This window comes from Scardinius erythrophthalmus (genome assembly GCF_964197995.2).
Source record: "Scardinius erythrophthalmus genome assembly, chromosome: 9".
NCBI classification, from domain to species: Eukaryota; Metazoa; Chordata; class Actinopteri; order Cypriniformes; family Leuciscidae; genus Scardinius; species Scardinius erythrophthalmus.
In genome coordinates this window covers 4,320,300-4,333,891 of record NC_138229.1, presented here as the reverse complement: position 1 = coordinate 4,333,891, position 13,592 = coordinate 4,320,300, and the positions used below count along the sequence as shown (strand labels likewise).

At 40.4% G+C, this 13,592-nt stretch overlaps 1 protein-coding gene across 1 annotated transcript in view; it reads left to right on the top strand.

Moving 5' to 3' along the window:
* LOC308696599 (CUGBP Elav-like family member 5) overlaps nucleotides 1–13,592 on the top strand; it is a gene marked incomplete at its 5' end in the record, with an annotated part of 179,909 nt that overhangs the window by 165,572 nt on the left and 745 nt on the right. Inside the window, 3 exons of the mRNA XM_081375438.1 lie at nucleotides 9,438–9,668; nucleotides 11,401–11,493; nucleotides 12,801–12,944. Of these exons, the coding sequence (XP_081231564.1) occupies nucleotides 9,438–9,668; nucleotides 11,401–11,493; nucleotides 12,801–12,944 (468 nt within the window). The remainder of the gene's footprint in view (nucleotides 1–9,437; nucleotides 9,669–11,400; nucleotides 11,494–12,800; nucleotides 12,945–13,592) is intronic.

The window sequence follows — 13,592 nt, the reverse complement described above, 5'->3', positions numbered from 1 at the left end:
ATCAACTGAGACGCTATAGCAAGTTTGTATTTCTACCAGAAAGACTCGGAAGATAAAGTGATGTAACAAAGCATATATTTATTGGCAGCCCGGCAAGCATTGTAAAGTTCTTTGGCGTAGGCCCCGTCCATAGCTCGTAATCCGAGGGTAGCGGATCTGCATCTCCTGCCTGAAGACGAAGGCAGGGGCGCAGCCGACCCCCCCTAGAAGGTATGGACAGGACCATCCTGGTGGTGGTGGGGAGGATGGAGGTTGTTTTCACGTCGGCATCTGCGAACTCAAACGTGAGTAAGTACCGATCTTTTATACAGAGGGTATAAGACGTGATTGGATAGAGATGAAGGTAATAAGTGACGTAGTGATTGAGTCTTCCTGGCAGAACTTAGCTAAAGCTTCCATTTCTACCAGAAAGACTCGGAAGATAAAGTGATGTAACAAAGCATATATTTATTGGCAGCCCGGCAAGCATTGTAAAGTTCTTTGGCGTAGGCCCCGTCCATAGCTCGTAATCCGAGGGTAGCGGATCTGCATCTCCTGCCTGAAGACGAAGGCAGGGGCGCAGCCGACCCCCAAAAGTAGGTGGATTAAGATCCGCCAGGACGGGGCCAGCCTCCCCCCAAAATGGGTAGATGAAAAGTATACGCACCAGTCGTGAATCCTGATGTTCCTGAAAGATAGAAAAGGAGTTACCATAGTCAGTGTGATGAACGTTAAATGGATTTTCATGTGCCTATGTTTGATTATGTTTAAGAATTTTTTTTTTTTTTTTTTTTTTTTTTTTTTAACCGGACGTAAACAGCCTTGTTAGACCACGCAGATATAGCTACGTTATATAGCCATGTTAGACCAGACATATACAGGCCTCGATAGACCGCACAGATATAGCCACGTTAGACCAGACATATACAGGCCTCGGTAGACCGCACAGATATAGCCACGTTAGACCGGACATATGGAGGCCTCGATAGACCGCACAGATATAGCCGCTTTAGGCCAGACATATACAGGCCTCGATAGACCACACAGATATAGCCACGTTAGACCAGACATATACAGGCCTCGGTAGACCGCACAGATATAGCCACGTTAGACCAGACATATAGAGGCCTCGATAGACCACATAGATATAGCCGCTTTAGGCCAGACATATACAGGCCTCGATAGACCACACAGATATAGCCACGTTAGGCCAGACGTACACAGGCCTCGATAGACCACACAGATATAGCCACGTTAGGCCAGACGAACACAGGCCTCGATAGACCACACAGATATAGCCACGTTAGGCCAGACATATACAGGCCTCGATAGACCACACAGATATAGCCACGTTAGGCCAGACATATACAGGCCTCGATAGACCACATAGATATAGCCACGTTAGGCCGGACATATACAGGCCTCGATAGACCACACAGATATAGCCACGTTAGGCCAGACATATACAGGCCTCGATAGACCACACAGATATAGCCACGTTAGGCCAGACATACACAGGCCTCGATAGACCACACAGATATAGCCACGTTAGGCCAGACATATACAGGCCTCGATAGACCACACAGATATAGCCACGTTAGGCCAGACATACACAGGCCTCGATAGACCACACAGATATAGCCACGTTAGGCCAGACGTACACAGGCCTCGATAGACCACACAGATATAGCCACGTTAGGACAGACGTACACAGGCCTCGATAGACCACACAGATATAGCCACGTTAGGCCAGACGTACACAGGCCTCGATAGACCACACAGATATAGCCACGTTAGGACAGACGTACACAGGCCTCGATAGACCACACAGATATAGCCACGTTAGGCCAGACGTACACAGGCCTCGATAGACCACACAGATATAGCCACGTTAGGACAGACGTACACAGGCCTCGATAGACCACACAGATATAGCCACGTTAGGCCAGACGTACACAGGCCTCGATAGACCACACAGATATAGCCACGTTAGGACAGACGTACACAGGCCTCGATAGACCACACAGATATAGCCACGTTAGGCCAGACGTACACAGGCCTCGATAGACCACACAGATATAGCCACGTTAGACCAGACATATACAGGCCTCGGTAGACCGCACAGATATAGCCACGTTAGACCAGACATATAGAGGCCTCGATAGACCACATAGATATAGCCGCTTTAGGCCAGACATATACAGGCCTCGATAGACCACACAGATATAGCCACGTTAGGCCAGACGTACACAGGCCTCGATAGACCACACAGATATAGCCACGTTAGGCCAGACGAACACAGGCCTCGATAGACCACACAGATATAGCCACGTTAGGCCAGACATATACAGGCCTCGATAGACCACACAGATATAGCCACGTTAGGCCAGACATATACAGGCCTCGATAGACCACATAGATATAGCCACGTTAGGCCGGACATATACAGGCCTCGATAGACCACACAGATATAGCCACGTTAGGCCAGACATATACAGGCCTCGATAGACCACACAGATATAGCCACGTTAGGCCAGACATACACAGGCCTCGATAGACCACACAGATATAGCCACGTTAGGCCAGACATATACAGGCCTCGATAGACCACACAGATATAGCCACGTTAGGCCAGACATACACAGGCCTCGATAGACCACACAGATATAGCCACGTTAGGCCAGACGTACACAGGCCTCGATAGACCACACAGATATAGCCACGTTAGGACAGACGTACACAGGCCTCGATAGACCACACAGATATAGCCACGTTAGGCCAGACGTACACAGGCCTCGATAGACCACACAGATATAGCCACGTTAGGACAGACGTACACAGGCCTCGATAGACCACACAGATATAGCCACGTTAGGCCAGACGTACACAGGCCTCGATAGACCACACAGATATAGCCACGTTAGGGTTTTTTTTTTTTTTTTTTTTTTTTTTTTTTTTAACCACATAGAGACGAGGCCGCGCAAGGCCGTTAGCGTAACACCACCACCAGTATTTGCATGGAATTTACTTGAATCGTTACTGAAGAGCTTGCTGAGCTTCCAGAATGGTTTTAGAATCAGTTCTTAATAAAGGCTCGAATGCGGAAGGAACCATCTGTCCAGTACCCTGTTAATACAGAGTTCTCGTGAGAGCGCAAGTTATTCGGGTATCGAGCAATGGAGCTCATTAGATATGCCCCTCGATCTGAGCTGCACCAATCACATCGGGTTAATTTATATAGCGGGCCAGAGGCGAGTTAAACAGATGACGACGGCGATGTGACGTCATAGTCATAGTAGTAAACATTGCAAATGCCTATGGATAAATACCAATTGTTTGAAACGGCATTGGTCGCTACAATGAACGGGTTAGACTTGGCTTTTTCTCTTAAAGAAGAACAGAAGGCGGTGCTCGAATCGTACTTTTGCAAGAATGACATTTTGGTGTTTTGCCAACCAGATACAGTAAGAGTCTAATCTACCAGTTTGCTCTGCTGGTAGCGTATGGGGTTTATGGTTGTGATTGGTCGTAGTGTTATCCAATTGTGAGCAGTGAGACTTTCAAATGCATGTTTGAACGTTAAGCTAAAGTTTTGAAAAAGTCTGTGAGAGAGTAATCAAAGCTTCAGAACGAGCTGTTGAATCTCCACCCCCTGTTCCGGGAGCAGCAGCCCGACTGTCTCCAAAGGGACAGACAAAACTATGCACTCTACTCACCCTCAATGACAATACCAGCATGGTATATGAAAATATCTTTGGAGCATTCCAAGTCAACCCGTCACACACAACCTGGGGACACTGAAGACATATCGATTTCGTATTTGTAGACGAGGCAGGAACAGCCGGCCGTTATCAGGATGAGAATAAAGGAATCTGAAAGAAACTAACATTATAAACAATACTGCAGAAATAAGCTTTTAAGGTGTAGGGAGCCACGCCTCAGTGATATACGGTCTAGCTGGTTTGAGCAGAACGATTTACTCACATGATCACTGTTAGAGAAGGCAGGGTAATGGATAAGGGTTGCTGACGGCGAGCCACCTGAAGACTAAGTGCGTAGCTATAGCAGTGCAGCGCAATGGTCAGGAATGTGCTCGCGCGACCTTAATCATGAAATTGGAGACTACGGATTACCAGATAAACGTCTCCGGAATAGCATGATCGTCTAACAAGAAGATCTGCCTTAATGATGCAACCGAGCTTCGTTAGCACATGCAACATAAGTTTTGCCACCACTTCGAACCCAGAAGGATGTTAGCAGTCGCTATATGATGATTACTGTAAGGCATGAATGAACGAAGCCTGAGCAGGCTCAATAATTTATCTGACATTTGCTGAACAAAATTTCCAAATCTAAGATCAGATATACATCCTTCGTTTAGCTGAATTGGGTCACTTAATTAACAGTGAGTGGGCCAATGTTACCGATGAGAGATGATGCCCTGCCTTGAAGAGATACTATTATTGAATTTTTGTTTATTTATTTATTTATTTATTTTTTATATAACCACTTAATCTTATTAATCTTAGTACGATGCATACCTAAAGTAAGGTGACAGCATATGGTTAAGATACTACCTCAATCACACTTGTTATTCTGAGTGTAGAATATTTCTCAGCTGCACAGCGTACACCTGATATTACTCTCGAGTTGCTCTTGTATGAATTAAGTTTAATTCACGGCCGAGAGATCGCTGCCCGAGTCAACCAGGTGAGTCCCTTAAATTGAAAAATCTCTGAACATTAAATCATACAGATGAGCAAATGTAATGTCACTCGAGTCTTCTTGACTGTGACTTTACTGGTAATTGGTTTGAATTATATCATTTAAACTCATAACGATTAGTTCTACTGAGTTAAGCGCATTTTGGCAAAGTCTGTGACCTTTGACCTGAGCATCCTTTGTCTGCCTTCTTTGTACTTTTAATATCAAATGGCCTATTATGTAAATATTCTATGATATGTATTGTTGGACTAAAGTATTTGTCGAGAACATTTGTGTTACAGCGATTGTAACATGTTAGGCTACTGAAGAACTTAATGAAAGTATGAAAGATCTTGTTTTAACGACATGAATTGCTGTTCTTATTTTTAGAATAGATATTTATATTACAGAAACGAGCTGAGATATGCGTAAAATATCTCCCCCTTTGATTGGTTAAAGGCTACAATCATCAACCGTAAGTATAAGTCAAGATCGCCCCGGCGGTCGGGTAGCGATTGACAAAACATGTCCATATGTGCCGAAGAATAATGAATTCAGAAAATGGCGTAAAACGAGTTGAATGCCTAGCTGCTCCTTTAAGATGGAAGGCACTCTCACAAAGTGAGTGGCAGATGAGATGAGGAGCGCGAGCTGTAAAATATAGGGCATATGCCTAAAGCCGATTTAATATCTTAGTTGCTCTTAAGCTTATTTTAATTATATTCAGCAACCAGTTGCTAGTATTTTGCAACTGCCCGTGAGTGCGTGGAATCGACAACGCTGAAAATAGATTACCATTGCGCTGTGGGATATCGTGTTACATGAATCTTTGCATACACTTGCAACGACCATTTTAGCGACCTATCCAGCCCTACTGTTTAGAGCGTTGTATGTTGCGTTGCAGACTGCAGTACTGTATGTCGGTAATTCATTTATTCATTCATTCATACATTTAATTATTTATTTATTTATTAAGAAAACACGTCACCACAGTCGACATTTGAACTTTACCGCTGATTAAGGAAACAGTAGAGTAGCAAGTGAATATACTTACCGGAATGAAGTTTAATCATAGTAAAATGGGACATGTAAACAGAGGCCGCTGAAAGCGCCGACGTAAAAGCCTTGAAAGTGGAACTTGAACTTTAAAAACCTTGAAAGTGGAACTTGAACTTTAAAAACCTTGAGTGAATATCGTCTCTCATGAGATTCAAGCCGCCACGCTCTTGTTTCCTACACGATCGTGTGTCGCACTCGAACGCCGCGAAAGTTGCTGAGATCAAACAGGATCAATCAACGATATGACTGTGTTGTTATGATTGAAATGCGAGTGAGTGAACGCCGGCATCGGTTTCTCCGAACTGAATGGAAGCGTAATAGGCAGCGTCAGCATCTACGATCCTGTTTTCACGTCGGCATCTGCGAACTCAAACGTGAGTAAGTACCGATCTTTTATACAGAGGGTATAAGACGTGATTGGATAGAGATGAAGGTAATAAGTGACGTAGTGATTGAGTCTTCCTGGCAGAACTTAGCTAAAGCTTCCATTTCTGTATTTTCAACAATGCACACGACCATTTAAACATTTGAGGTCATTAAGATTTTATGATGTTTTTGAAAGAAGTCTAAGGCTGCATTATTTGTTTAAAAATACAGTAAACACTGTAAAATTGAGAAATATTATTGCAATTTAAAAATAACAGTTTTCTATTGTAATATATTTTAAAATGTAATGTATTCCTGTGATCAAAGCTGAGTTTTCAGCATCATTACTCCAGTCTTCAGTGTCACATGATCCTTCAGAAATCTTTCTAATATGATGATCTGCTGCTCAAGAAACATTTATGATTATTATCAATGTTGAAATGAGTTGTGCTTCATATTTTTGTGGAATACATGATGCATTTTTGTCAGGATTTTTAAAAACATTTATAAATATAAATGTATTGCACTTTTGATCAATTTAATGTATCCATGCTGAACGAAAGAAATTATTTATTTAAGAAAATCATACTGACCCCCCTCTGATTTATCTTATATTCACTTATATTCATAATTGATCAAACAAAATCATATTGCTTTTTTTTCTTTACAATTTCTTCAGACCCCTCAGGCTATTTGAGAAGGATCTCTAGTTTAAGAAATTCAGAGCCAGCCAGGATCTATAATATTCTTTATAATGACCTGATTTTTCCTGCAGGACCCTTAATCAGGATGATCTGCGAGTTTAACCAGGTCCAAACGCCTGAGATACTCAGAGACTTAGGGCCCTATCTTACACCCGGCGCAAGGCAGCGCCAAGCGTGATGCAAGTGTTTTGCTAGTTTCAGCCTGACGCAGTTATCATTTTCACGTCCTGCGCCACGTTGTTTAAATAGCAAATGCATTTGCACGCATTTTTTCGCTGGTCTGAAAACGAGGCGTGTTCTGGCACATTGTTGGCGCGTTGCTATTTTGAGGCAACAGAAATAGACTGAGCCATTGACCAACTGAACCCTGGTCTAAAGTCAATGGCGCAATATTTATTATTTTTGTTATTTAAAGAGCGCGTTAGTAATGTGCGCCTATAGGCGGGTCCACAACACGCGCACACTCTGCTTATTAAACACACAGGGACGCACAGCAGCACACAAACATGCCATATATTTAAAATAAAAGGATTACAATGTAAAAGATTATTATTGTGTACATAAAGATATGGTGGAATCCGGTTTGTCCCGTAGATGTTCTTCTTCTGCACTTTTACCTCGCGCACAAGCAGATCCGTTTGCGCTCTGGAGACGCGTTCGGTCTTTCCACTGTCAAATTCCGTCAGGTAAATAGCGAATCTGCCATGGCGCAACTGGCATTTAAAGGGAGTGGGAGATGAGACTCTGATTGGTTTAACGCCCGTAAATCGGACTCGCCCTAAGTGAACTCGCGCCGTGCGCTTTAGACCATGTGCTTTGATCGTTAAAATAGGGCCCTTAAACCAGTTTGGACTAGAAACCGGCTACTATGTTCCAAAAAAACAGCTACTGTATCATTTTAAGCTGGTTATTCTCTCTGGATTTTCCAGCAATAAACAGGAGTGTTACGTAAGACCAGACAGCACAGAAATACATGATGTGTTTGATTTAACTCGGACTCGGATGCTTTTTTCTTTCTATTCGACTGTAGATCAGACATTAAAGAGCCCAGTCCTCAGAGAGACCAACACACACCCTTCAAAGTCTACAAATCACACTGAACACTACACAAAACACAACAGTCAGGAGAGATGATGATGTTTCTCTGGCTCTCTTTGTATTTCTGTGTGATTTCATCATGAGTGCTATATATCCAGTTTAGCACCTGAAACAACTTCTCTGTTCCTTATGCAAAACAGAAGCTCTGACATTCTGAAAACATTTAGTGTTTCACAGAAGATATGCATTAAATTATAACATAAAGGTTCATTTTCAAGTGAACTACTTCCAAGCACCTGCTATTTCACAGTTTGACTGACAGTAAAGTTGAAGCGTGTTGATTTGTTCAGTATTAGACACAGCCAGCAGCACGTCAGACATATTCATAATCACGCTTTTTTGTTTGTGAGGCTTTGCGTTATTGTGTTGAAACCCGTCAATTACCTGAAGGAATATTAAGCGCATGTACAGTAGTAGACTTGCACTACCGTTCAAAAGTTTGGGGTTGGTGACATGTTTTTAATATTTCTGAAAGAAGTTTTTTCTTCTCACATTTATTTGATTAAAAATACAGTAAAACCTGTAATATTGTGAAATATTACAATTTAAGATAACTATTTTATATTTGAGTGTATTTTAAAATGTAATTTATTCATGTGATTCAAAGCTGAGTTTTCAGCATCATTACAGTCTTCAGTGTTCATGATCCTTCAGAAATCATTCTAATATGAAGAAACATTTATTATTATTATCAATGTTGAAAACACTTCTTATTTATATTTGGTCCCCATGAGAAAAACAGTTTATAAATCATACTAAGCGATGTTAAAAAAAATTAAAAAAAGCAGGGTAGAGGATAGAATACACAGTAAAAACAAATCATATCTATGGAAAGTCCCCATAAACCATGAAAACCCAACATGTGTGTCTTTGTGTATAAGTTTGGCTTTACTTGTGAGGGCCAAATGTCCTCACTTATATACAAAAGTATTATGACAACCAACTAGTGAGGAATTTTACTGGTCCTCACTATTTAAAAGGCTTATAAATCGCCAAAACATGTTTGTATTTAGATCTAGTGTTTTGCACATGTTTCTGTGATGAAGGGCTTGGGTTTGGCAATAGAAAATATCATAATCTGATCAATGGAAATCAATGTCCTCACTAATATAGTGAAACATTGAACATTGTGTTTGTGTGTGTGTGTGTGTGTGTGTGTGTGTGTGTGTGTGTGTGTGTGTGTGTGTGTGTGTGTGTGTGTGTGTGTGTGTGTGTGTGTGTGTGTGTGTGTGTGTGTGTGTGTGTGTGTGTGTGTGTGTGCAATTCACTTAGAATTCAGCCCGAACACGTGTGTGTGTAGAAACCCCAGATCATGACTGAATTTGCCCTCAGGCATAAACTGGTGTTACATCCACAGTGTGCCGAATCAATATCAGCTGTCAGCACATTCTGACATGGAATCAATTACGATGTAGAATCAATGTGGAAAAGTGAGTTGAAACAGCAAAATATCATTAAAACTGCCGTAATTAAAAGTGATTGCAGCTTGTGAAGTTCAGTTTCAACATGACGCTAGTCTCGGATCAGTGATGTTTGTGTCCGTCTCAGGTCTGAGCTCTCCTCCAGCTAATCTGGGCTCCTCTGGCGTCCCGAGCATCGTGACTCCCATAGTTAACGGATTCAGCGGGATCCCTCACCAACCCAACGGTCATCCAGTCGAGGCCATGTACACCAACGGCCTGCAATCGTACTCCACCCAGAGCCCGAGCGCAGCCGACACGCTTCAGCAGGCCTTCACCGGCGTCCAGCAATACACAGGTGCGCACACACTTTTGTGTTTAGGAGATCTCACTTATGTTTCATCTAAGTGTCAATATTTCCCCTAAGATTACATTGAACTCAAAAGAGTCAATAGTTGTTGTCCTGTAAGAGTAAAGAGCTTAAAAACTCATTTGGAGCAGCTCAGCTCATTTGATGAGTTCATATTGACTTTTGATTGCAGACTTTATCTTTTGCGAATTTGAGACATTGCTGAGATCTCTTCTGAAACTCTAGAGGAGACACGTGTGAGATTACCGGGCTCTCTTTCTCAGGAGAAACATCTGAGACTCTCAGTTTGTTCTCCAGTTAATCTCAGTGTATAGGAGAAACAGGGTTCGTACAAGGTGCTTGAAGTACTTGAATTTGACTTTTTGTAATTGAAGTCCTGGAAAACTCTTGAAATCAGCGATATTTATGAAAAGGTACACTCTCAGAAAAAAAGGTACAAAAGCTGTCACTGTGGCGGTACCTTTTCAAAAGGTACACCTTTGTACCTAAAGAGTGCATTTTAGTCCCTCAAAGGTACATATTGGTACCAAACGTGTACATATTAGTGCCTAAATGGTACATATTAGAACCCTTTTGAAGGATACTGTCCCAGTGACAGCTTTTGTACCTTTTTTTCTGAGAGTGTACTTGAATTATTAAAAGACATGTGAAATTATTGCTTACTTTTATTGATAAAACAATCTTTTCTCACAAAATTAATGCTGCAGTCATTTCGCATGGCTGTGAGCGTGATATTGCTCATAAATATCCACGGATATGATAGTGTTTTCATTCTTCAGGTCAATCATATATTCATGGGAGAAAAAATCAGTTTGAATAAAGAAATATCTTTGTCAGTATCCCGTTCAATGGTTAAAGTTACCACAGTCATTGCATGTGCTGCACTGTATTTGTATCATTTTGGTTTATCAGTTTAACTTTTTTTAGAATTTGTAAGAAAATAAAAGATATTCTTTGATAAATGAGATCTCTGATTGTAGTCCTTGAACACCAAAAAAGTAGCGCTTGAAAAGTCCTTGGATTTTATTTTACAGTATCTGTACGAACCCTGGAGAAACAGTTGAGGTATTTGAGATATTACTATGTTTAGATATTGTGTTTGAGATTTAGTGTATCTTTATGTTGAGATCTCGTCTGAAACTGGGGTCTTATTCGCAGGAGACTCTCTATTTGTTCTCCATTTAATGTCATAGTTGTCCAGGAGAAACCATAGATGTTATGTTTGAAATATCATATATGTATCTTTCCAAACCTGAGCACAGTTTGAGACATTTCTTCAGAAACATTTGCTCTCAATTTAATCTGCTTTTTAGCAGAAACAACTGAGATGTTATAGAGATCTGATTTGTGTTTTTTTTTTTTTTTTTTTTTTTTTCATTCCATAGAGTAGATAGACACAAATGTCACTGTCATAGAAAAAAAAAAACTTTGCTCATGGAGTGTTATTGCTGGTAGGTGACTTTGCTGTGATTGAAACCTCAGGTTGTATTCGAATTTCCTAGATATTACATCTATCATACGGATGCCTAGAGATCTGTCATTTTAAATCAGTTTGATATATGATGAACATGCTTTCAGATTTCATTGCACTGTGATCCTGTCATATTTCATTAGCATATAAAGGTTAACCTTCGTCTTGTCCTTATTCTTGCCTCATCTGTCCCTCTCTCTCTCTCTCTCTCTCTCTCTCTCTCTCCTATGATTACGCTCATGACTTCAGCCATATATCCTGCCACAACACTGACCCCTATAGGTCAGACACTGCCACAGCCTGCTCAGATCATCCAGCAACAGCAGCAGCAGCAGCGGGAAGGTTCGTGACAGATATATATCACAGATATCCTTCATTCATTTCACTAAACTACAATGAGCCAATGAAATTCAGATCAGCATCAAAGAGTCAACCGCTTTCCTGTGTAGATTTTACAACTAAAGTTCGTTTTTAGAATCTTCATTTTTAGTTAGGGGAGAGCGAGGCACAAAGTAACGCTCAGTTTGTGTAAATCTACTTAGGATTCAGAGTATTTATTTTTTCCCACATTAATTTCACACATGTCTAGTACAATTATGTGGTTTTGTTTTATTAATACAGTATATACTTTTTTTCTTGATATACCCCGAAAGAATGGAAGTGAAATGTGACAACATGCCCCATAGGTAGGGTACATTGTAACATGACCATATGACAGCTTAAAATGCTATCCGATGTAATCAAACAAACATACAAGACAAACTAAAATAGTTTCTCAATAAAATACAATTAATAACTTTTTCATATAAAATAATGGCATTTTTTAATAATTAAATATAAACTCATTTTTGAGTTTGACTACGAACACACCGGAAAATACAGCTATACAACATAGTTCAAAACATAATAATAATTAGTAATTTCTGAACATTGACTCTCAGTCTTTTTTTCACCTTTTTCTCATGTTTTCTCAATAGAATTCATAAAAGTATAGAATAGCATAGCATATTTCTAATAGGGGCTCATTGTAACGCAGTGTGACAACATGCCCCGTCTGCACAACTGGGATTTAAACCCTGCTAGTGTCTTCTTAGCGAAGCATTAAAGAACCACATCAACTGTTAAATAACATATTGGAGATTAAAATAATATCAGATTTGTCTCATTTTAAATAAACACAAAAAATAGACATGAAAAATTAACTTAAGTAAGAAATTTACTTTTGCTATGGTTTAATAAATGTCTATGGATATCTTCCAAAAAAATTTAATTTTGGCACAATTTTTTTCTCTATATAGTGTTGATATGGCAACTAGTAAATACACCAAGTTTCGTCATGCTAGCATGTGTGGAAGTTTACAACAAGGGTGTTACAACTAGCCCATCACCATCAGGTGTTTCCTGATTGGCTCGTCACACTTGAACTTTGTAAATGTCACAAATCCTAAAAGATGACAGGAAAATCTCAGTGGAGCATGTTATGATTTGTTTAATTGTGTTGCCTGCGCATGTAAAATGCATTGGTTGCCTATTTCACTGATGCACTAAATAAATAATAAATCGTACAGCTAAGTCATATGTTTCATTTGTGTTTGAAATACAAGTTCATGTTAGCCACAGCGTATTGAATATGCGTGTGTCTGTTTCAGGTCCGGAGGGCTGCAACTTGTTCATCTATCACCTGCCGCAGGAGTTTGGTGATAATGAGCTGATGCAGATGTTTCTTCCGTTCGGATCCGTCATCTCGTCAAAGGTGTTCATGGATCGAGCCACCAATCAGAGCAAATGTTTCGGTCAGACACTGCTCCTGCTTTCAAACACACTCTAGATCTATATATGTACCTCTTTCTGATCAGTTGATCAAATATCAGGGTCCAATACTGGCACTTTATCCTTTTTTTTTTTTCAATTTTATTTATTTATATATATATATATATATATATATATATATACAGTACTGTGCAAAAGTCTGTGATTACATGAAGAAACAGAAGAAACTGAGACAGACTAAATCCAGAAGAACTGCGGGAACATCTCCAAGATGCTTGAAGAAACCTTCCTGCAAAGCTACAGGACTGTGAAAAGCACTGGCACTTGTGTTAAAATGCTGTGACTGCTTTCAAAAATAAAATCACAAATTGAATTTATTTATGGTTTAACTTCTATTAACTAATTCAAATCAATCTATGGTGTAACGACCCTTTGCGTTTAAAACGGCTTTTGTCCAGGTACACTTGCGCATAGTACTTCAGGGAGCTTTGCAGGAAGGTTTCTTCAAGCATCTCGGAGACGTTCCCGCAGTTCTTCTGGATTTAGTCTGTCTCAGTTTCTTCTGTTTCTTCATGTAATCACAGACGGACTCGATGATGGAGAGATCAGATCAGACCGGCTGTTGTCAGACTCCTTGTGCATACACAAATCTCACTGGATTATTACAATTA